At 34.4% G+C, this 26,857-nt stretch overlaps 1 protein-coding gene across 1 annotated transcript in view; it reads left to right on the top strand.

The window, feature by feature from the left end:
- Positions 1 to 26,857, top strand: part of LOC150087392 (dynactin subunit 1-like) — a gene marked incomplete in the record, with an annotated part of 260,166 nt that overhangs the window by 69,670 nt on the left and 163,639 nt on the right. The window contains 4 exon segments of the mRNA XM_090372464.1: positions 640 to 711; positions 10,097 to 10,204; positions 14,811 to 14,907; positions 25,858 to 25,927. Coding sequence (XP_090228590.1) covers positions 640 to 711; positions 10,097 to 10,204; positions 14,811 to 14,907; positions 25,858 to 25,927 — 347 coding nt within the window.

Here is a 26,857-nt window from a genome sequence, read left to right as displayed (position 1 = left end):
AAAAAAGTGGGTTGAACATGAATATGAATTTAGCCTACTGCAGTGGCCTCCCCAGTCACCAGATCCAAGTGGGAGCCTGTGGAATGAGATAATTGGAGTAGACTCACAACCATCCTGTTTGCGAGAACTGTGGGAAACAGTTAACATGAAATAGCTTTAACTTCCCTTTGGTATACTTTCTGCACCTTGTTCAGTGTGTGTGCCACGATGAATCCAGGTTGTTATGAGGATTAAAGGAGTGGAACCTATTCACTGTTAGGTAAGTATGCCTAATAACGTATCCATTCAGTATATTTCAAGAAATATATATTGTCCATGTAGAGTAGTTAAGTTTTCTGTTCAGACACATTCATTTAAAACCTGTTGCTGAGATTACTGTCAAGCAAAGGTCTAAATAATCAAATCTCAATTCTATAATTCTTTGAAAAAATAATTATGGAAGTCATTTTGCATTGTGTATATTGGGGGAAGGGAATATAACTGTAGGATACTTTTACGACAAACCACTTTTGAAACTAGAATTACTTTTGTTTACAGGAGTGGTGCAAGACTGATTGCATTTTAAATGTTTTGATCATTAACTTTATCTCTTATTTAAAGTATTACAAATTTCTGAAATTTGTATATTTTGATAAATAGCTCTTGGAATTTAAGACCAGAATAACAGAATCACAAGCAGAACTTCAAAAACAAGTGACTCAAGCCCGCAAAGTAAGTAATAGAATATTTATGCTCCTATTCTTGAAATTTTTTAAATTATTTAACAATGATCAACAAAACAGATATTTTCTGCCCTTTAACTTCTCCTGAAATATGTACTTATGTATAATTTTTTCACATGCGACTCTGAGGAGTACATACACCAATGAGCCAAAACATTATGACCACCTACCTAATATGATGTTGGTCCTCCATGTGCAGCCAAAACAGCTTATACCCGGCGAGGCATGGACACTACAAGATTTCTAAATGTGTCTTGTGGTATCTGGTACCAACACATAATCAGCTGATCCTTAACTCCTGTAAGGTCCATGGTTGAGACGCCACAGATCGGACTTGCTGTTCCAACACAAACCACAGATGCTCGATGGGATTGACGTCTGAGGAATTTGGAGGCCAGAGCAATACCTGGAAGTCTTCCTCATATTTCACAAACCAGTCTTGAACAATCCGGGCAGTGTGGCATGGCGCATTATCCTGCTGAAAGACGGCACCGTCAGAGGGGAAGACCATTCCCATGAAAGGGTGTACCTGGTCAGCAGTGATGTTTAGGTAGGCGGTAGACGTCAGAGTGCCTGGCACATGGATGACTGGACCCAGAGTATCCCAGCAGAACATTGCCCAAAGCATGACACCGCCACCACCAGCTTGTTTTCGTCCCACAGTGCATCCAGGCGCCATCACTTCCCCAGGTAAACTACACACATCGTGTACCCGGCCGTCCAAATGGTTCAACAGGAAATGTGATTCGTTGGACCAGATGACCTTCTTCCAATCGCTCAATGTCCAGTTTCGATGCTCATGTGCCCATTGTAGGCGCTGCTGCTGGTGAACCGTGGTTAGCACGGGCACTCAGAGTGGCCTGCGACTACACAGCCCCATTTTCAGCAGGGTCCAATGTACTGTGTGTCGTGACACATTACTCCCATCACCAGCATTCCAATTACTGGCGAGTTGCACCACAATCGCCCTTCTGTTGCCACATACCATCTGGGAGAGCCTTCACTCACCTCAAGCATCGATGAACCGTGGTCATCCAACTTCCTGCCAGTGGTTCATGGGTTCCCCCTCCTTGGACCACTTTCGGTAGGTACTAACCACAGCTGATTGCGAACTTCCCACTAGCCGTGCCGTTTCGGATATGCTCTGGCCCATTCGTCTGGCCATTACAATTTGGCCTTTGTCAAACTCGCTTAAGTCTGCTGCCTTTCCCATCTGAAGAACAAGAGTAACACTGGTTAACGGAGCTCAGTATCAGGTGTTTTTTATACAGTGTCCCGACCCGTGCACAGGCCATAGTTCACCTGCAGTTGGTTCGATTTGCATAACGACTCACTGGTCATAATGTTTTGGCTCATCGGTCTATGTGTAGGTATGTTTTTCCAAATTATTTCAAGTACACTTCAAATATTGGTTCATTTTATGTATGAATTATCTTTAAGTGCTGTCATTCCAGTAATTGCAGACACAGTGTGTAATAGATGGCAGGATAAAAATAACCTTTGAAATCAGATGAAGAAGAGATAACTTCAACCATTCATTGTTATTCAGTTTTGGCTTATAAAAAGCTGAAATTCTCCTTAATTGAGGAATTCTGATCAGTAGTTGATGAAATTGAATCAACCTACTGATTCATAACAATATATAAATTGCGTAACAATGAGTTTTTTTATACTTCACAGAGCCCACTGCTGGTGGAAAACTTACACTCTAGGGCCCACACATATTTGGTGAATGCAACCTTGAAAGGGTTTAAGCTAAACAGGTGATTCTAATAAATTTGAATATGCTGAATTTAATTCAAAGCTCTAAAATACCATTTTCAGGAAATGAGAAATTTATATGCAAATAAAATTTTATTATAATTAATAACATAACAAATTAAACACAAAAAATGCCTGAAATTTCTCTAATCACTTTCAATGTTAGTCAGCCAGGATATTTAGATTCTACTTTCCCCAGTAGTATTTTTCCATATCAGTTATCTCCTTTTGAATCATTTCACCATACCGATTGCTATCACTGACATCACCCAGATATGATAGAAAATATAAGTGTGAATACATGCAAGAAATGTATCTTTAAATGTGTATTGCAACCAACTTATTCAAAGCCGAGCATTTCTTTAACAAGATCACCATAATTTTCTACTGTAATATTTCCTAAGAAATTGGTAGGGACCAATTTTTTTTTTTATATTTTTTTATTAGCAGTGGCTACATGGTACAAGGAAGCCTATGGCTTATGCTGCATCAGCCAAAAAATAAATATATAAATAAAATTAAATAAAAAATAATAATAAGAAGAAAATTTAAAAAATAATAACAATTAATAAGATAAAAGGAAATAGACAACCTATCAGTTTTATTGAACTGACTTTTGAATTTCCCCAAACTATTAGCCTCTACACCCATGTCGGTAACTTATTCCAGTAATTTATAACTCGCTGGCTAAAATAAAACTTCCTGCAATCCAGTCTAAACATCTCCCTTCCCCCACCAACTTGAAATTATGGCCCCTAGTTCTGGAATCATTTATAACTGTGAAAATTTCGTTTTCATTCATTTTACGTATACCTCTCAGAACCTAAAACACCTCAACCAAGTCTCCTTTAAGGTGCCTAGTTTCCAAGCTCTGCAACCCACCTATTTGAAGTCTTTCCTCATATGGACGCCCTTATGCCGATCTCACCAGGCGAGTTACCCATCTTTGAACCCTTTCAAGAAGCACAATGTCTTTCTTTAGGTGCGGTTTTAAAGAGTTCCATGCTGCTTTTTCAGTTGGGTTAGATATAATGTGTCTTCAAATGTGTATTTGCATAAATTTTCTCATTTGTAGGCCAAGAAAAATACTCTCTTTTAATAGCACTTCATTTCTTCTCAGAAATTTGTTCTTTAAATAAAAAATTCCATCACCGTCCTTATGTGTGGCTTTTACAAAGGTTTTCATTAATGTCAAGAAAGAATCAAAAAAAAAATTTCGTGCTTACAAGAGGCTGATGCAACACCTTATTTTGCCCCATAACTATACTCTAACAGGCCATTCTTAAACTGCAAAAGGCAATATTTCATAGGATGGGTTTAAATGTGATTTCTACTTATTGGTGACGACTGTGACTACACCTTAAGATATAAGTATCAATTATTTATATCTTAAGTACTTAAGAGTGATGCTTAGAGCAATGCTGTCCAACTTTTATAAGTTACCAGGCCAATATTTCTCTTTAAATTCTTTTGCAGCCCACAGGAAATAATATGATTAAAAAAAAAAGTCGTAAATGTGCATATATAATCAAAAAAATAACAAGAACAATCCATGGTAGGTCATAAATTCTTTTTATTTATAAGTCTTAAAATAATAGGTAATACTAATACCTAATTTTTACGTACCTATTACAGTAATACAGTATTCTTGCAACAAGTAAATAAAAGAAATTATGAGGAACGTGCATAACTAGTATATGCGTGTTGAAGAGGCAAGTGATATACCAGTATATATTGTCAAGGTAGGAAGATATGACTGCTTAGTTCTCTTTTTTCTTTCCCTCCCCCATTCCAGTTTCCATACTAAATACAATGAATGGGTCTGCCTGAAGCTCACATAATTCCATTTGATATTGAGGACTTGCTGTTTCAATGTCAACAATAAATGGATTGTTAAATAATGTTATGCTTTCTTTAAGCACATCAAATTGAACAAACCTTTTGTTAAAATCTTCAATTAAGACCTCTAACTTTGGAACAAATAATTAAATATTTATTATTTTATCTAGTTTCATCAAAAAGCTCTTTTCAAGATTTAAAATTAATTAAATTATTTTTTTGAAAAATTGATTTTAACAATGGCAATTTATTTTTAAATCCTAAACCTTTATTGCAAGCAGTGAAAAACAGTAAAAAATGTTACATGTATGCCTGATGTAATGCCCATAACAGTAACAATGCTAGCAGTAAATCCAATTACATGGCCTTAAAGATGACAAATGTTTTGGTCTTTTACTTGTAAGGATTTATTCAGGTCATTAAAATAATTTTAATATCTATTAAGAAAGCAAGCAAACTTAGAAAATTGACATCAACAAGACTTGCTGTTTAAACATCATATTCCACCTCTGTTAAAAAAAAAATATATATGAATTTCTTTTTCAAGTTTAAAAAATCTTTTTAAGCAGGTTCCTGCACTTAACCAACAAATTCTGCTGTATAAAAGTAGATTGGTGTATTCAGCATTGAGTTCATCCAAAAAAGTTAAATTTTCTGTGTGTGTAAGAGCATGATTTACATCCCAATTTTAACAACCCTTCCACTGTGCCACTTAATTTCAGCAAAGTTCCACACACAGCTTCCTGGTGAACAATACAGTGCAACATTCAACATTTAATTCCTTCTTTTTGCAGCAATCCTGCAAGTCCAATATTTTGGACAATTGTAGATTTGCTACTGCACATTTTAATTTGGTATTAATGTCCCCTCCTTTTGCTGTTCCATGCAGTGATGCTAATTTTAAAAGCTCTGCAGAATAACTAAAATTTTCATGAACAGTCCTTATAAAAATAAGCAATTGGCTTGTATCAGATATGTCTGTATAATTTTTTTTTAAATTTTTTATTGACATGAATATTTATCTCTACAACACGTCTACTTAATGTCTGCTGAGAGAGCAAAAAAGTTTGAAATATTTTAACTATTTGTTCTTTACCAAAAGCTTGAGCCATTTGTATCGCACATTTTTAATTAATTCTTTGTCATCAGAAAATTATATTTTTGCTTCTGCTAAGGGAGACAGCAAATGAAGCATCTACTGATGCTTCTTGTGATTTTTGATACGTTATTAACAAATGTTTGTTAATTCTGTTTATTTTTCAGCTTTTTTTTTTTTTTCCAGCACTATTCTAGTGTGCTTTTGCAGTAAGAATACTGTTTTTAATGCAACGAACAATAATAACACTTTAGGTTGTACTTCTTACAGTCTATAAACACTCCAAACACTGTGGCTTTCCTTTGTGAAGGATAAACAGATATTAATTTTCCCATTGGCCTTGAAATTTGCAATTTTCATTGTAATCTTTCCTTTTTTATTCACATCCATAATTTTAAGTTAATTTAATTGAACATTAAATAAAAAGTTCTGCTAAAAATGTATAATATTAATGCATCGCATAGGAAGTTCATAGAACATACCACAACAAAGACAAAACTGCTACTGAATATTGAAAACATATGTGCACAATGGAGACAAACCACTACCAATGCCACCTGCTGGTTGGTAGCAAAAGGTGGGATTGGTAATTGTGACCTCATTCTAGCTACAGATTGCTGTAGCATATGCATGCATCTGTGCACTATTTCCTGCTGTTTGTCATGAGATATCTGTTACACTGTATTGGTTGTCACTAGTTTTATTAAGGTTAAGTATTCAACAACTGTTCAAATTTGAGAAAATATTTAATTTAACACATTAAGGAGTTTAATAACAGTGCTAAATATCTTTTTTTGGGAACTGTATATATTGAGTTAAGCAAAATCTGTTAACAAAAGTATTTTGTATGTTATTGAACAAAAGTTCAAAACACAAATTACAGAATTACCTAATTTTTTCATTAAAATTTGTTTTCGTTTGCAGACAGACCACAAAAATTCTTTTGTGAGCCGCCAGTTGGACAACCCTAGGTTTAGAGAATGTAAGGCATATCACATACTTGTTACCAGCTAGACATGTGCATGTGTAATCATAATAACATGGCAAAAAAATAAAATCATAGTAATCATTAGTAACATGACAAAAAAAAAAAAGAGTGAGAAGTGAATCAAGTTATTTTAAAAGCATACCACAGTTCAATTGTATTCTTTCTCCATGCAATATCTACCCAGTTAATAGAGGCCATGTAGCACCTTAAGGCATCATAATTTCCTTTTATGAAATTATAACCCCCATTCCTTTGCCTTTTACTACTGCTACCTCTCTCTTCATCATCCACTGTAAAACTCTGTGATCACTTCCTGCTACTGGTTCCTCTACTGTCAGCCCTGTTATGTCATCTGATTCATGGGTGATGATGAGGTCTAGGATATTCTTTTCTCTAGTACTTTCCCTGACATGTTGATACATGTAGCTGACAGTAGCTGTACATTTATTAATATTTACATAATGTGATATTTACATTTTTTTTAACTGGCATTATTTGTTATTTACATTTAAGTACATATGTTTTTGTACTTTTCTGCAACTTTTGCAATTTTATTTTTCACTTATAATATTTACAGCTTTGGAGAACAAGTATTTCCATGATATGGATGTTGCTAAAACATTGCATTTTTTAATAATGTAGGCTAGGTTTAGATGGAGATGTTGGTTGCTATGCCACCATTTAAAAGGATTTTGATTTCTTGACAAGACTGGTTTATCTAAATATTGTTGCAGTTTCTCAGTAGCCTGTGAAGTCTACTTGTTAAGTTGTGCATATGCTGCAGTTTTTTCAAAATAATGCCAGATTTGAAATTCATCCTAGTCACTGCTGTTGTCTTTGTTCACTATTGTTTCCTTATCCTTGAAGCCTTCATTAAATTAAACTCTTTTCCTAATAATTCTGTAATTTTATTATTTTATTTTTTATCTAGGGTTGAATTATTGAAAGAACAGTGAAGTCTGAATTGTGGATCTAAGAGTATGCAAACAACAATTATTTTTCTAAATTCCAAGTTTGAAAATCTTTCAAACCAATCTGCAAATTCCGAGCAACATTCTTTGATGAGAGAAGATGCCGTCAGATCTTGTTATTATATCTTATGACACACAGAAAGTAATGCCTGCACTAACGCCTGGCCTGACTTGCTGTGGTATAGTTTTTACTGCTTAATTTTTTTGTTACTTCCTCAAATGATTTTAAAATTTTGCATTGCTGGACACAAATCTGCTATTCTTCAGTATATAGTACTGGAAAATTTTTGTTTATAAGCACTAGCGTAATTTTTCCTGTCTCTTCTAATTCCTTTGGGTCGGTGTATCCTATAGTAATTGTTTCGTTGTTTGGCTTGAATTTTGTTGATATTTTAATAGTTATTTGCAAGCATTACTGCTCCTTTTAAAATATAAAAGTATAATTTGTTTTTAAGCACTAGCGTAATTTTTCCTGTCTCTTCTAATTCCTTTGGGTCGGTGTATCCTATAGTAATTGTTTCGTTGTTTGGCTTGAATTTTGTTGATATTTTAATAGTTATTTGCAAGCATTACTGCTCCTTTTAAAATATAAAAGTATAATTTGGACTATCATGCATCATCTTTAGGACTTAAAACTGTAAGGAACTCTGCAGCATTAAATTCAGGATATGTGCAGAACACCCAATGGTTCAAATCTTTTATCATATATCTGATAATGGCCAGTAATGTGCTTTATTTCACTTGCTAAATTTTTACTGGTATTTGGGGATTTGATTGGGAAATATCATTCCAAAAAGTACTGATTTTAACTCAAGGTCATCGTTAATGTAGTGGAGAGTCACAGCAATAATAGCTCTCTCATTAAAAGTTCAGCAGTCAGTTGTTAAACAGATGCTATCAACATTTTCTAGTTTACAAGTTTGGATTCTGCATTGCTTGCACATTTCCAAAAGCTGATTGAAGAAATAATTGATCTTTGTGGTAATTCATATGATGAATTTAATTTCTTCACTAAAACAATGAAACCCTGATCTTCTGCTGTACTAAAAGGTTGGACATTCATCATAAATAAACCAGTTAGAACTTGATTAATTTTATTCTTTTGGGTGAAGGCATTTTCATTTAGGAACTAAACTTTGTAGTGTGGGTAATTGTATATTTTTTTACTTATACACTGTGACTTCCTTCTGATGACAAATTAGCTTGACAAACTTTTACTGCTGTCTGACTTTTATATTTAGAGATGCATTTTGGATAAAGGTTCCTCTTCCAGCTCATTCATTTTGGAAACTCTCAGGAGTAATCACTCTAAGTGCTTTTTTAAATTGTCTTGTATGATAATTTCTGCTTACAAATCACAACTAGCTTGCTTTCATTTTCTAAAATTGTGAATTAATTCCACAAGGGGCCTTTCTTAATTTGCTAGATGGAGATAATATTATAAATATGTTGGGTTGGCATATCCCATTTTTTTTTTTTTTTTTTATAATCAAAATCACAGAAAATGGTGCACAATTAACCATACTGTGGCAATGGACATTGCTGATTTCATTGTTTAACTGACACTCCTGCTGAATGGAGATCAGTGGTATCATTTTCCAGTGATCCCATATCCTACTTGACAGTGGTTTCACTACTTGTTGCTTGTTTGGAGAAGTCTGTGTTTGATTCTCACTGAGGAATTTCTAAAGTCTTCTTAAAGGCTGTAGTTAGGCAATCTCAGGCAGTGGGAGTAGGAGTTTTCCCTTTGTAAGTTATTTCAAGTTTTTCAGCCTGCACAATATGCAAGGTAGCCCATGAACATAAACTTGTAAAGACAGTACACAATGGCACAGTATGGTCAAAGTCATTGATGGGCCTAAAACCCAATACTAATGACACTAGCCTCCAATCGGATATAGTAATGTCATTGCTCAATTGTCTGTGGTATCTTAGAAGGCATCTCATCTCGTGTACCCTCTAGCACTTAGTCCTTACCAAGCTGAAATCTCATCTGCACTTAATATCACTGTCTTTGATGTTATTCTATAAATTTGATTCTTAGCCACACCTGAATACCTGATGAATTAGAGGTCTCCAGGCATGTTACTGTCCCTGGGAGGCAGATCATCACTATCTGACTTCACTAAGAAACATTTGCAATCTTTTGCTTTAGCTGAACTTGTAAAACTTCAATTATAAAACAAGAAACATAAACAAACCTTTTGAACATAAAACTCTTATATAAATAAAACGTGTAAACATAAACTTTAACTTCTCAACATAAAATTCAATATAACTCCAACTAAACAACTTCAGATATAAACCTCTCAAACATAAAAATCCAATATATAATATAAAAACTCCAAATGTATGTATACAGGATTATATAACTTACTATATACAATATTTATATTCAGGATTTCCTTCTTCTAGAATACTCAGTCCATGAACTCCAAGAATGCCTTGTACTCAATTATTTCAGAGAAGAGCACCTGATACTCATATGAATCAATGCCCACTTTACTATAAAAAATATTTCTCAAGTCCATGTTTCTGTTGTAGTGCCTTAAAACATGGCCAGTGTCCTCTACCTCACCACAAACACTAATATAAAAAGAAGTCTTTTTGTCTTGTATAGGATATTTCCAAAATAAATACCAAAAATGGTTACCACAATTCAGAAATGATTAGGAAATTTCTTTTTATAATCAAATAGAATATAATTATTTTCTTTTAGGAAGCCAAAGAAGCTTTAGAAGAAAAAGAGCGTCATGCTGATGAAATGTCTGATTTGGCAGAAGCAGTAGAAATAGCAACTTTGGATAAAGAAATGGCTGAGGAAAAGGTATTTCAGTGATGATCATGCTTTTTTCTTTTCTTTCTGTGCGTGCGTGTGTGTGTGTGTGTGTGTGCGCGTCAGCAGTTATGAAGGAGAGGGACTCATATTTTTTTCCCACTTATATAAAATTTATATCATGTAAAAATTTAAATTAGTCCTATTATTTGAATTATAGTTAAAAGAATTATAGTTATGGCCTTCAGATTACATACATTTTTTCAAGAGTAATGTGCTCAGTCACCTTTTTAAATTAGAAATTATTTTGAGTATAAATGCCTTTTTATATAATTTAATCTCACTCTGAAAGGAGGCTACATGACCCAAGCATTTTCCAGCTTAAAACTAAATACAGGATCATCAGAAAGAACTGGTATTTTAATGTGCTGCAAAATAAAGACATACAATAGTGGAATTTTTGTAAATTGAAAATTTTCCAAGGTTTAGTTCTTGTCTTTGCATTTTAATAACCACTTGTACCCTGCTATAAAATGATGTTCCTATGAATATGGATTGAAAGAGGTGCTCCAATAATGTAAGCTAGCAAATTGAACTTTTTTTGGTAACGTGTTTAAAATAAACTTACTTTTGATTAACTTTTACACTATTCACAACTATGACAAGCAAAAAGTTGTAGCATGTGCAGGTTTTTTATTATCTTTTATTTTTATGGAAGATATGAGCTTTTGTACATTTCTTGTGCGAAATAATAATTTTGTACTTAAGAAATGTACGAAAAATAATAATAATATAATTATTATTATTAAAATAATAATAATGATTATATAATTTTTAAAATAATTAGGTAGTATGAATCAGAGCTGTAATGCTCAATATGTTCTACGTTGATATTAATATTTGTAAAATAATAAAAGGAGTTTACCTCAATATAGTATGTAGAACACTTACATATGATACTCTCCAGAAATTAAAACAAAAAAATCGAAAAACTTACATTAGAGTAAAAAAATAATTAAAAACCAATTTAACATAATTAAAAATCAATTTAACGCAATTAAAAATATTAAAAAGAATCTTAATGAAAATATTCAAAACGATTTTTCTTTCCTGAAGCCGACAGCACTTTTCAACCATATGTTGTGATCACAGGAATGAAAATTACCGAATAGGGTTGAACATGAAACTTAATAGTGATTATCTGTCTTTGCGCATGCGCATAAAGGTCCACGCATCAGAGATCAAATATGGCTGACGAACATTAACAGAATTCTCGTGTAATTTAATTTCTACGGTTTCTGCAATTAATAGTCGTGTATAATTACGTTGGACATTAAGTATTTTGGCCTCGTTAAATAAAAAAGTATGTTTTTTCGTTAATGGCATGAAAGGCTAATTCTGACGCTGCTGAACGAGAAGCACAAACTGAAGCTTAATGTTGATTTACACGAATATTCAGAGAAAAACGCGTTGAACCTTGGTAAGACGAGTCGCAATCACCGCAAGAAATGTTGTATACCAGCTCATTAATTTGTGTTGCAAACACGGAAAGAACAGAGAGATTGTTCAGTATAGTGTGTAATTTCTGTATTGGCCTGGCCACGATTTTAAATTCGTTATCTTTAAAGAATCTATTAAGCTGTTTGTGCCACTGTTCAACTTATGGGACAGAAATAAAGTATTTTTTGATATTACTATTGTTGGTTGGCGTAGTATTTTGTATCCTATCCTTAGCCTGTACCCTAATCCGGTTTATTGTGGCAAGGGGATAACCCCTGTTTAAGAACCTGCTAGTTAATATTTGTATTTCTGAGCCCAAAGCAGATTCCGTCGTTGAATATTTATAGGCATTTAGAAATTGATTAAAGATAGTCGATCTTTTGTAGGTGAACAAATGATAGCTATTATAATGTAGAAGCATACCAGTGTTTGTAGGTTTACAATAGATGCTAAATTGGATCTTATTCGAGTCCCAAGTAAGCGTGAAATTTAGAAAGTTTAATGATTTTTTATCCATATCCTCCCTTTCCAATGTAAATTTGAGTCTAGAATGAATATTATTAAACGAATGTAAAATGTCTTGGATGGTACTACTATCAGTAATAACTAGAACATCGTCTAAATACCTCCCATAGTATGTGATACGTGGTCAAAAAGGTGTCAAATGTATATATTCAATCATTGAGAGATACATCTCTAACATTAAGCCGCTCAGGCTCAAACCCATTGGTAATCCAAAAATTTGTTTGTACACCTTGTCTCGAAAGGTGATATAGTTGGCCTCAACTAACAGTTTAATTAAGTGAAAAATTTCCTTAATAGGTAGCTTCGTATAATTAATCGGTATCGAGTTATTATTTAACATATCCCAAATAATATCTAATGTGTATTCAACATTTACATTCATATATAACGAGGTAACATCTAGTGAGAATAAATTGTCATTGTCGCCAAGTCTATAGTCTTTAAGATTATTAAATAATGTATCGTAGTTCTTAATCCCAAATTGTATTACCTGTCTAAAGTGTTTTGTAATGCTATATACATGTGTGACTAAGGATGAAAATGCCGAGTTCCTGTAGGAAACAATAGGTCGAATAGGAAATCCAGTCTTGTGTAATTTTACCTGACCGAAAAGTGCAGGAATATTGTATGTTCTGGCCTTCAATTCCTTTAACTGAGCCATAGTAATGTAGTCGTTTTTTCGATACGTGGTTAACGTTTTATTGTATTAATTGACCAAATTGGTAAACAGTGCCAGGTCTACTTCAAGATAAGTGAAGGTATATGAAACAACTGAATCTAACTTATTAATATAATCAGGTTTATCTAGTATTACCACTGTATCTCCTTTATCTGCCCTCTGTATAATAATGTCTTTATTTTCCCGAAGTTCTCGTAAAGCTGAACTGTCATGTGTATTCAATTTAGTTTATTGTGTTAAATTGATTTTAATTGTGTTAAATTGGTTTTTAATTATCTTTTTACTCTAATGTAAGTTTTTCGATTTCTTTCGTTTTAATTTCTGGAGAGTATCATACGGAAGTGTTCTACGTACTATATTGAGGTAAACTCCTCTTATTATTTCACAAATATTAAAATAATAATATAATTTTTAAAAGAGAATAAGTATTTATTAATGAATAAAACATAAGTATTTATTATAAAATAAGTATTTATTAATGAATAAAACATATTCTTATATTATTCATAAATATTAACAAAAAATACAAAAGTAGCTAAAACTTTAATAAAGCAAAACTTTTTGTTTCATGATTGACTTCACCTTCTCTTTGCAAAAACTAACAATAGCTACCCATCCTGGTTGAATCCACCTTCCTTGATAAAGTTATTCATTATACTTATATTCTGGTGGAAGCTTTCTGCTTGTTCATCACTAACACCCAAGTTACCAAGGGATCAAAATCAGGAAACACAAAAGTAAGAGGTATATGTTCAGAGACATCCAGAAACCTAAATTTTCATAGTTATTCAACTTCTTTTCCACCAGTTATTTACAATGTTCCTCTTTTTATATTGCATAAAAACCCACAAACTGTAGATTTAAAAGACTTCCATGCAGCTAGCTGAAAGGAATTCAGTTAGAAATAGTTTTATAATTTGTGGTCCAAGTATTCTTTTTTTGAGTTTTTGTATCACTTAATTCTTGAATGGAAAGTGGTGGGTGTGTAACGGTGTTGCTATAATGCAAGTGCCAATGGTTCAAGGACATTGTCATGATTCAACTGCCAGTTTCCTGAAACCCACTTTTCCAGCCATTTTCCCCAGAAAACAGCATCATACAATAACTATAGGAGTATTTTGTAGATTTACTGGTTCACTATTTGACCATGCAGGACAAATTTACAATGAACGATGTCCTGTATATCAGAAAATACAATAAATGTGATCTTCTCATTTGGTGGAGATTTTTCTTGCTTTTTTTTTCTTTTTCTTTTTTGCCTTGGAGAAGATGGTCCCCCACTTGAGAGTAGGAGCCTTTGTTTCTGAATCATAACCATACACTCACAATTTACCACCAATAATGATGGAAGAAACAGGGTGAAAGTCAGCAACAGCATGTTGATAAAGTTTCTTACAGGCAAAAACTTGCAGCCCTCTGTAATCATTAGTAAGGATGTTGGGCACTTGGTATTAGCATTGCATTTGGAAATGTATTGCATTTCCAAATCCAATTTGGTTAAGATTGATCAAAATGCCAATGCTGCCTGTTCACCAAATCATCTTTGGTGGACAGGCAGCTCTCTTTAAACATTGTGAACCATTGAAAAGTCTTTGAACAACACATAGCAATTGCTGCCCATTAAAGTCACATTTTAAAAATGTGACAAAACACAGAACACCTATTTGATCTGCACTGATTCAGACTGACTACAGATAAATAGGTGATTTGTGTATTACTATGTCTACATGAGTCACTGAACTTGTTGAGTACAGCTCATATACAGTTTAAATAAATGTTAGAAAATTTTTATAAATTGAATCTTGACTTGTTCAGAAACTGCATGCAATAAATTCTCATATCACACTGGTACTCACAATTTTGTTTTTATTTATTTCTTTAACACAGCATTAAACAGATGTAGGTGAGATAGGAATGGATTAGAATTTAATATTTCTTAATTTTATTTCATAGGCTGAAACTTTTCAAGCTGAACTGGAACAAATGAAAGAAAAAATGGAAGAACTGCAGTTAGATTTGGAAATTATAAAATCTGAAATTACCGAAAAAGGTAATACTTTAACTTTTCTTTATTACTGTTTTTATTTCCAAAGAAAGGAGATTTAAAGTTAAAGAACTAAATAGAATTAAGCATTAAGTTGTTTAGAATATGAAATGTGCATTTGCATTCAGATATATACTGCCCTCTAGCATGCATTGGACCACATCAAGTTTTGATGATGGCTGGGTTTAGAGCTCACATGACAGATTGCATGTCTAGAGCTTTGAGAGAGAGATTATCATGATTGGGTTTTCAGAAAAAAATAAATTCAATTTTTTTAGTCTTGCATGCAGTTGTGCTGAGTTTGATTATACCCTAACATGAGTATAGATGACTTAAGTTAAATTCCCACTAGATAGAAGTTTATTCCAACATTCAGTTACTCAGTAGCTAAAGGAAATTTTTCACGTCTATTCTGCAACCATCCTTTTTCAGTATACATCCCCGTTCTGTGCACATCATCTCAGAAGAGCTAAGATGCTATTAGCATTTAGTTCACTCAACACTTCAGTTAGGTCACCACAGATGCCTAGAGATATCCCAGTCTTTCTTAGTAGGAATACCCTTTAGTGCTCATTCCCCCCCCCCAACTGACCTTATTGCCTTTCTCATATGTCCTTCCTAAAATGAGGTTTCCATTCCTGTACACAGTATTGATGATGAGGCTTAACCATTGTTTTATACATTGGTATAATCACATCTTTGTCCCTGCTGGCAAAGTTCCTATATGTTATTGGCAGAACCTCGTGACCTGTTCTAGCAGTTCTGTGACACTCATATAACTTCGTGTCAGACTACATTTATCATAGGTCTTTTTCATTATCAACTACTTTGAGTTTGGTCCTACCCAAATGGTATTTTATTTTTAGATTACTGCTACCCAAATGTTGCATTTATCAGTGTTAAACCTCAATTGCCATTTTTCAGCCTGTCTGCCTAGTTTATTTAAGTCTTCTTGAAGTATCATACTCTGATGAATATCATTAATTACTCTACCTGACTGTGCACCATCAGCGAACTCTGACATTAAATTTGAGATAACCCAATCAATATAAAAAAAAAATGATTAAAATTACTTTATTTATTGATTTGGTGGAGATTTGTAAATTAATAAAATAGAAATTGAAGCAGATGCCATTGCCATCTTTTTAATGTGAACCTCCAGAACACAAGGACCCCCCCCCCCAGTTGGGAATCACCCTTATAGAGTAATCTAAGATCTTGAATTCTTTGGACATCTAATAGTAAAAGTTAAAAATACATGTAGAGAGAATATTAGAATTCAGAGTAATAAAGAGGATTTTCTCTCTTCAGTTTTGTTAGAATAGACCTTGTGTGGTTACCAGATGGAAGAAGCATAGTGAAGTTAGGATAGAACAGTGACTTTTCAGAGTAAGGCTGTACATTTAAAATCTTTAAAACAAAGGAGTTCTCTTAATGAATTCAATTGCTTTGTAGCCCAGACTAATGATCAGAGATATGCTTGTCAAATTTGCAGGAGATCAAGAAAATTTTGTCAAGATTCTTTAATTGTTTAGATCATGCTGAACTTTTTGAATAGGTGTGGAGTCAGTGTAGCTTCTGATTTGCTGCTGACTCTTGGAAAGAAAATGACACCTTGACACTTGGGCTGGGTTTATAGAAAGCCTGTTTACAGCCATCTACTGGTCAAGATCATTAGGAAGTGTAGTAGCTTAAGAACATGATTGTGCATGTTCTTCATGATTGACCTGATTGTGCATGATGGAATAAAATTTGATATCATCAGCAAACATGCAGTTTTATCAGGTTGTTCACTGCTTATTAAGAGGAAGATCATTTATGAATATGCTGATAAGAGGTCTAAGTGATGAGCCGTTGGGAACACTACTGCTCTGAGAAAAAGCAATGGAAAGGGAGTTTTCAAAATAATGATTTCTTTGAGAAAGATAGCTGCTGATTCACTTGATTTGTAGGTCAATGATACCATAGTTTTGAAGTTTGGCTAACAGGATATAACAGTATGATAGTGTCAAAGGTCTTGGCTTTAATAGAGTGATTAATCTATAGTTGCATATGAGATTATTTATTTTATTATTTATTGTTTAATTTTTTTATTATTATTATTATTTTATTTATTTTTTTTGAAGTTTGATTAAACAAAATCCTGTTTAAATGGTTTGGATTGGTTCCAGTATATAATGTAAGGATTGAATGCAATTAGGGGGCTGATGGACAGAGCCAATCCTTTTATTCCAGAAAATGCATCTTTTCTGGAAACGTATGATTTGGTAATTTAATGTGAAGGAAAAATGTATAATATGCTGTACATCCATTTACCACCATCTGGATCAACATTGTCATCATTGCTGAGATTTCTGAGTGAGGAATCACAATACCTTCATTGTCCAGATTTAGTTGGTTCCAAATATTGTTTATTTAGGTTAAAATGGCTGGGATGGTAATATGATTGTATAAGCTGTATCACTGACGTCTGTAGATTCATCAATTTGTAAAAAAAAAGGCACACAATTAGCAATATGAGCACGCAATTAATTGCTCGCTCGAATTTTTACTTATTTTTCGATGCAACGCATCACAGTATTTCGAGATAATTGCAGATCTTGAAGAGCACTTCTAATTTCACTTTTGTCCTTAAATTTTTCAAAAAGAGAATGTGTTATTTCTAAAAATGCGTCTTTGGTGAATTGACCATCAGAAAATGGTTTTAATTTTTTTTTTTTTTTTGCAAGAAGATGACTCACTTTCAATAATGCTTCAGTTACTACTTTAGATTGTAAATTGGTGTCACAAAGAGTTCGGAGCTAAAAACCAAATAACAACAACAACAACATGGAGGCTTTGCAAATCAAACAACCACATTTTTCTTTTATCATTACAAAAAAAGTATTCTGGTTTCCACTCTTGATGAAAATAATACGTTTTACTCTTTTTCGTAGTATTCATTTTAAATCAAAGGGTATTAAATTAACATGTAAGTACTGTCCAGTTATTAATATTAAGTAAGCTAAATAAGAATTCAACACATACACTATACTCTCCACAATGTAACAGTGAATTTTCACTAGACAAGCCTAGTGGCTGCTCGATGACAAGAGTATATACGTGGTTGAAGGATTTGTAATAAGCGTATCTGTTCCAGATGTTTGCCTAGTTCTGCCTTGAATTTATTTAAACTATCAACTTCCACAACAACAGATGACCGGGGTTCGAGCCCGTCACCACAAAATACGGAGGATGCGGAAAGGTCAGGGTATGACCACCGCATAGCCCGGAGCAATATGGCCTTAGTTGCTAATGCTCCTAAAAACCGAATAAACAACAACAACAAAAACAACAGATGAAAAACTCTTCCAGCAATCAACCACCCGTTGGCTAAAGGCAAATTTCCACACATCTATTCTACAACTGTCTTTCCTCAGTTTGAATCTATGCTCCTCCTCAGGTTTGTAATCTGAGCAAGACGAAGAATCCCATCAGCATTCAGCCTCCTCAATCCATTCAAGGCCTTATACACCTCAGTCAGATTGCTTCACCGGTGCCTAGTCTCTAGAAGCTGCAATTTGCAGAAATTAGCCTTTCTTTGTAAGAGCACCTCTTTGTTCCCCTCATCAGTCTTGTTGCCCTTTTCTGTACTCGTTCTAGCAACTCTACATCCTTCCTAAAATTAGGCTTCCAGGCCTGTACACAGTACTCAAGATGTGGCCTGACCATTGCCTTATACAAGGGGATAATCACCTCCTTATCCCTAGCACATGCTTCTTGATTACACCGGGGTTCGATCCCATCACCACCAAATACGGAGGATGCGGAAAGGTCAGGGAATGACCACCGCATATTCCCGGAGCAATATGGCCTTAGTTGCTAATGCTCCTAAAAACCAAATAACAAACAATCCTTATCCCTGCTTGCAAAATTCCTGTATATCATTGACAAGACCCCATGACCTACTCTGGCAGCCTATCCGCACTGCTCAGAAAACTTCATATCTGACTGCACAATTACTCCCAGGTCTCTTTCATTCTCCACTACCCTGAGTGCAACACCACCACCCAGTTGGTACGTTTCTCTAGGGGTTACTGCTACTCATTTTTTTTTTTTTTTTTTTTTTTTTTTTTTTTTATGTAAACCCCAAACACGAGAGGTGTTAGAACCTATAGTACTTAGTACCGTGCTTGGGTTGGAGGTTGAGAAGGCGAAACAAGATATTTGTTGACATTGGACTTGAACTTCTGTAGACTAATTTTCAGGAAATACGTATGAAGGAAGGTTGTTCCAGAAAACGGCAGTTGAATGAATAAACGAGGAAGATGAAAAGTTGGTTCTGTGAGTTTGAAGTTGGACTGTAAATGGATGTTGGCTGGTGGCAGCACGTGTTCGGACTGTTTTGAAAGAGAGAGCAGGAATTATAGAAGCTAATTCAGAAGAATAGTGCCCATGGAAGTATCTGTAGAAGAGGCATGCAGCAGAAACAGTATGTCTATGAGACAGCGAGTGCAGAGACTCTGTTAGAGATTAGTCATTAATTAACCTAACTGCCCTCCTCTGAATGGAATCAAGAAGCCTGAGAGAGGTTTTGGGAGCACCACCCCAGATGTGGGAACAATATTCCATGGCAGGGCGGATTTGCGATTTATACAGAGTGAGCAGCTGTTTGGAAGAAAAGTAATGCCGAGAGCGAAAGAGAAAACCAAGTTTTTTAGATGCAGAAGAAGCAATATTTGTAATGCTTGTATCAAGAGAGATTAGAAGTCAGGGTAATCCCCAAAAGAGAGATATCATTTTGCCTAGAAATCGGAGTGTCACAGATAAACATAGGAGCAGAAGAATCCTTTTTGCGAGATATAAGACAAGACTAAGTTTTAGAAGGGTTGAAATCAACTAAGTTGTCTTTTCCCCACTGGAGAATTACCTGAAGATCAGCATTTAAGGAATTGGTAGCAGATTTTCGAGAAGTTGAAGCTGATTGAGCAGGACAAGGTTTCTCAAAATGGAAAGTGGAATGCAATGTGCTATCATCGGCAAAACTATGGATAGGATTTCCAGTCAATGGAAGAAGGTTATTAATATACAAGAGGAAAAGAGTGGGGGAAAGAACTGAACCTTGGGGGACACCGGCATTAGTGGAGAAGTTAAAAGACAGAGAGCCATCTACCATAACCCTCAGTGAGCGATCAGAGAGAAAACTGGATAACCAATTACTAAAAACAGTTGACAAACCATAAGATGGAAGCTTGTTTAGAAGACCTTTATGCCAAACACGATCAGAAGCCTTTGAGATGTCAAGAACAACTACTTGTGTTTCACCGAACCTTTCCACTGAACTAGTCCATAAATGGGTAACATAAGCCAGAATATTACCAGTGGAGCGACACTGACGGAATCCATACTGGCGATCGTTGATCAGATGGAAGGTTTCTAGGTAGTTTGAGTTGGCGGTTAATTGATTTCTCCATTACTTTAGAAAGAGTAGAAGTAATTGCAATGGGACGATAATTGGAAGGAAGGGATTTGTCACCCTTTTTAGGAACTGGCTGGATACGAGCAAATTTCCAAGCAGAAGGAAAAACACCTTTGGAATAAGAAAGTGAAAAAAGGCAGCAAAGAATAGGAGCAAGTTCAGGAGCACAGGTTTTGAGAACAAGTGGAGAAATACCATCAGGACCTGGAGCTTTCTTAGCATCAAGATTCGTCAAAATCCTTCTGACATCCTTTTGAAGGAAGACTACAGGAGGCATTGAATGGAGCGTGTTGGGAATAGTGGGAGGTGTTTTACCAAGATCGTCAATTCAAGAGTTGAAAGAAAAATGGGATGCCAGCAGGTCAGCTTTATCCTTGGCTGAAGTGACAACAGAACCATCTGGTTTGGACAGAGGTGGGAGCAGAGATGGGCAAAAGTTGCGGCCAATAGCTTTGGCAAGATACCAGAATGCTCAGTTACCATTAGGGCGAGAAGCAAGTTTTCTACTCTTAGCCTGTTCAAACTCTAGTTTGGACTGGTTAATAACTGCTTTACAATTGTTGCGAGCTTTGGTGTAGGCAGAAAATGAAACTGAAGAATTAGAAACAAGCCAATTATGATATGCAAATTCTTCTCTTGAACAGCCTTAGCACATTTATTGGAAAACCAAGGTTTAGATAAAAGACAAGATTTTAGTTTCATAGTTTCATTTCTGTACATTGAGTATTTGCAGATATTTTGCAAGAGATTTACAGTTAGTGACTAATTGTATTATAAGTAAAATAATCAATATTTAATACAGAGAACAGTTGGAGGCTCAAATTTTAAAAAAAATAGGAGAATAATCTTACTAATCATCATCAGTTGGTATGTGACAGTAATGTTTTTTTAGATTTTTAATACTAGGATTAGTGGTACTCTTCCCTCATTCCTTTGAATTGTCAGGAGATCGAGCTATAACATTTACTTTGCATCTCAATGGAATGGCATTTTTCCTATCTGATATCAGTGCAATCCAAGAACTTCCTTTCCACTCTTTTTTTTTTTTTTTCTTAACTATAATTAACCTTTGTCCAAGCAGGCCCATAGTAGAAGTCTACCATTTGATTCTTAAATGTATTCATGTAATTATTACAGTGTAATAGTATTTGCCATATAGTACAAGGAAACCACAGGCGTTTGCTGCACTGACAAAAATAAAAAATATGACACCAAGTGGATCAGAAAATATAAATTATATGCTTCTTTCCTTATATAGGTTCATAAATTTGTAGATCAACTGGATCAGCTATCCAGTTGATCTTTGAATTTATTCATGCTGTCAACCTGAACTACCTGTGAGAGTAACTTGTTCCAGAATTCAATGACTAGCTGGCTAATAGCTTCCTGCAATTTAATCTAAACTTCAACTCCTGTAATTTGAATTTATATCCCTAGCTCTAGAATGAATTCTTTATAACAATGAATTCCACCTTCATTCATTTTACTTATCACTCTCAGAGCCCTATAAACCTCTGAGGTGCCTGGTTGCCAATCCCACAAACTCTGAGTCTTTCCTTGTATGGTTGACCTTTTTCTGACCTCACCATTCAAGTTGCCCATCTTTTGAACTTTTCAAGAAGCTCAATGTCCTTTTTCAGATGAGGCCTCCATACTTGAACACGGTATTCCAAATGTGGTCTTACAATTGCCTTAAATGATGGGATTATGACCTCCCTATCTCTACAGGATAATGTTCAATAAATCATTGATGGGACATCATGGGCTTTCCTGGCTGCCTGGCTGTTAAAACTTCATATCTGCACATATTATAACTCCCAAAACCCTTTCCTCCTCCACTGTTTTTAATTCATCCCACCAAGTGCAGGACCTTACATTTAGCAGCATTAAAACAGCTGTCACTTCCCTCACCATGTTTGAAGTATGTTCAAGTTATCCTGAAGGAGTGCCGCTTGGCACTGATCATTAATGACTCTACAATCTTTGCATCATCTTCAAATTTTGACATAACATCTTCTATCTCTTTGTTTGCCATTTGTGAAAATGAGAAACAATGGTAGTCCACAAACTTATCCTTGAGGGATCCCACTCCTGACATTACACAGATCTGAAGAATATTCATTAATCACAACCTTCTTCCCTCCAATCACTCAGCAATCTGTCTTAGAATTACCAGTAATCCCAACCTGTTCAAGCTTATACAGTAACCTCTCATGAGGGACCGAGCCAAATGCTTTGCTAAAATCCAAATAAACTATGTCAAAATTGTTCCCTAAATCCAGCCCATGAGTAACTGTGACAAAATAGCCTACTAAGTTAGTTAAACATGATTTTCCCTTAACAAAGTGATATCCTTCAGAATGCTATATCTATCTAAATGTTCCTGGATTGCACTCTAAATCATTGCCTCTAAGATTTTTTTTCACTGATATCAGAATAACTGGTCTGTAGTTACCAACTTCACTCTTAGAACCACCTTTATATATTGGCACTTCTCCAATCCAAAAGAATCTTCCCTGAGTCCAAAGATGTCATCAGAATTAACCTGATTGGATCAATACACTCCCTGGCACTCTCCCTCAAAACTGCAAGATATATGCCATCAACTCTTGGAAGCCTTACTTGCCTTTATGCTCAAAGGTTTTTCTAATAAACACAGTTTGCCATTTGTCCATGCAATAAATGTTGCTAGTTGATATTCAGTCAGTGTTATTTATATGCTTCAGTTTAAAAATAAATTTAATTTAGATATCACAAGTATGTATTTTAAACTGCTAATTATTAGCATTAGTAGAGGCATACGATGCAAGAAAGCAAGTTTATGCAGCATCAGCCAAAAAAAAAAAAAACCCCATTTCATCCCTCCATTTGTTCCAAATGCCTGTCCAGCTCAGCCTTAAATTTATTTAGGCTATTAGCTTCCACAACAAAAGATGGAAGCCTGTTCCACCATTCAACTACCCACTGGCTAAAGGCAAATTTCTGCACATCTATACGACTATCTTTCCTCAATTTGAAACTGTGCCCCCTCGGGTTCTTAGTCTGAGCAAGACGAAGAATCCCATCAGCATTCAGCTTGCTCAACCCATTCAAGGCCTTATACACTTCGATCAACCTTATGTTCCCTAACAATGAGAAATAATCATGCAATAATTTTAGTTATAGCTTAATAAATATAATAACTTAGAATACCATCATAAGAAGTCATAATAACAAAGAACATGTGATAAAACAGATTGATATTATCTCTTTAATATATAATACTGTAAACTGCAATCTTTTGCTTCTGAATAAAGCATATACTTCATACATCCATATGCAGTAGATATGTCTTAAGGACCCCACACACACACACACACACACACACACACACACACAGCTTGTGTAGCTAAAGCTGCAATTTTATTTTATTGTATTTTAATTTTTCTTTTTCTTTGTTTTTTTCTTTCTCTTTTATTCCAAATGTGTTATTTTATTGTAAAACTTCACTGTATACAATACATTTTCATGTAAATAGTTCCAAAACTGTTCCCTCTCCAGTAGTGAGGTCTGTTTTAATTGAGGCGTTGTTATTATTCAGTCGTGAGCCCCGAGTGGAGCACTGCCTTGTCCACCGCCCCCGCTGGGGGATGGGCCGGGCTGTCCGCAGTGCTCTGGCTGCTCTCTGTCGGGGATCGCCTGAGCTTTCTGATGGAGAAGGCGCCTACGTAGCCAGGTGGGAAGGAGCAGCAGTGCGTAGCACACGCTTCTTGATCAGACCGGGGTTCGAGCCCGTCACCACCAAATACGGAGGATGCGGAAAGGTCAGGGAATGACCACCGCATATCCTGGAGCAATATGGCCTTAGTTGCTAATGCTCCTAAAAACCAAAAACCAAAAATCTGTTTTAATTTGACACAGCTGGCCATGACTAAATATGCATCAGGACAGATAGATTCCCTACTTTTCAAATGTTTGCCCTTGGGACTTGTTGATAGTAAAAGCAAGGCAAATGGGAAACTGTTTTCTTTTGAAGGTGAAAGGTAAATATGTAGTAAGGACACAATGCTACAATGTCACTGTAGACAGAGAAAACAGTGATACATGTGCAACCTAAACCATACTACATTATCCTTTATAGTTCAGTTTTACCAATTTTTAGAAATGGTACCAAAGTACCTTGAAAACAATCAAAAATGAAATATTGGCTACTTGGCCCATGTTTCCCCTAAAGAATCTTATCCCCAATCCCCCTTGCCCCATACTTCTCCTTCAACGCATGCACGGTACTAAGTACTATAGGTTTTGATACCTTTCGTGTTTGGGGTTTTCATAAAAAAAAAAAAAAAAAAAAAAGATTGGCTTCTACCAATCTACAGAAAAAAAAAAAAAAAAAACCAGTAGAAACAGGTTCAAACTTAAAATACATTACTTTATAAATAAAATATATGGACTCTCAGTTCAAACTTTCAAACAACAGTGTTAAGCAGTTAGCCATAGTGACAGTTACCCTCTGAAATGACCTAAAGTTGTATCAGCAATAATTTTCCAGTTCTTGAATAAAAATATGCGAACAATGTAGCTGAGAACTTTCTATTCATAATCTACCTATTTCTTTTACCTAAGTATGTTATATTATCATTAATTAATTTTATGAAATATATTAGAGCAACATAATTCATGATCTGACAATGACAAAGTGCCCTCTTTTTTATAATACAACACAAGCTCTTTTATAGATCATGCCATGTTAATTCAAACTATGAATTTTATGATTCATTTTAGGGGCTCATGGTGCATTTCATTGTAAAACTTTTATTTTTCCGACATCTTGATAGTATAAGCTTTAAAATGGCCGCATGTGTCTTTAGCTGCTTCCATTTGACTCACAATTTTTATAACTGAAAAATGGCTTACAGAATTGTATATATATACAAATAGATATATATTGTCAGACTTATATATATTGTCAGCTTAGTGTCAGACAGCGTTAACTAAAAAATTTAATTTTTTTGTTTTGAGACAACTTTAGTTTAACTTTACAAATAACAATGCATATCATGTCATAGAAAGGTATTTCTCTAGTAGTTTACAAATTAGCTTGGGCTGTAAGCACCACATTTCCGGCGGTGCTTACCAAGAAAATGTCAAATGACTTTTTCTTGGTTAATTACAAAAATATCAACTACAAAATGATTTTGTAGTTAATGTTGTCTGACACTAAACCCTCGATATATACACATGCATTGTTATAAATAATATAGTACAAATAAATAATATAGTTATTTACCTATATACTTGTATATTTTAATTATTAAAATATATGATTTATATTATATGAAAATGATAATTGCTTAAAGCAGTTATTGATGTACAATAATTTCATTGGTTTACAAGAATTAATTAGTAATGTTTATCTTCAACTAAACATTGCATGTTTAGTTGAAGATAATTATTGCATGTTTTGCATTATCTGTTTTAAATAATTTAATTAAAATATTTTTTTGTAGGCACAGAAGGTACACCTACAAATTATCAGTTAAAACAGTTTGAACAACAGAATGAAAGACTGAAAGAAGCTTTAGTGAAGTATGTTATTATGCAAATGTAAAAATAAAATAAATTTTAACTAATATAAGGTTTACAGATATTCTAATTATTTGTGTTTTATTATTTCATGTCAGGCATTTTCATGGTTGTGTCATTATACTTGTAGATAGTAGTTATAATAGTTATTTTAACAAGTTCTCAAGTCAGGTAACAGTAAACAGGATGAAACAATGCTATAGGTCAAGGTCATTTGGGCATCTGTTATTTATGCTCACCAGTACTTGGAAAATGGCAGAAAAAAATTTTTAAGCAATTCTAAATGGAGCATTTACAATTTTGAGACAACTTTAGTTTAACTTTATACAAATAACAATGCATATCATAGAAATGTATTTCCGTGACATATGGGTTTCTTCTAGAGAAGTGCATTAAAACTGCCAGCCAATGGGTTCCCAAATGTTAATATTGCTGTGCCTCTGCACCAAAGCAAATCAGTGCTTTTATGCAGAGGCACAGCAAAGTAAATCAGTGCTTTTATGCAGAGGCACAGCAAAGTAAATCAGTGCTTTGTGTTTTATCATCATTAGTTTATGTTCTATAGGGCTGTAGGTAAGTCCATCAGCTAGCCACCACCTTTAGGACCCAAAATGCTATCCCCATATCTTTTTCATGGCAGATAAAAGTTGAGAACCATACCAAATCTACAAGAAAACTTTTGAAATCAGGTATAATTTTATATCTTGCAGAGATGAGGTTTGATTAACTAGAAAGCATTCAGAACTTTTTAGCAAAGGAAGTTAACATGTTCTTTGAAACACAGCTCAGAACTATCCTGCAAAATTTGATTGAATTTGCAGTAGAATTAATCAAGTTCCTGTTAACCTAGTTTTCTCTTAACCAGACCAGCCAGCCAGAGCAAAAAAAGAAAAGAAAAGAAAAGAGTTGTACAGTATAAACTTTTGAATTGTT

The sequence above is a fragment of the Mastigoproctus giganteus genome, chromosome 4 (genome assembly GCF_048544385.1).
Source record: "Mastigoproctus giganteus isolate SK-2022 chromosome 4, ASM4854438v1, whole genome shotgun sequence".
Lineage (NCBI taxonomy): Eukaryota > Metazoa > Arthropoda > Arachnida > Uropygi > Thelyphonidae > Mastigoproctus > Mastigoproctus giganteus.
Note: the sequence above shows the minus strand (reverse complement) of the source record. Positions and strands in the feature narration are given on the sequence as shown.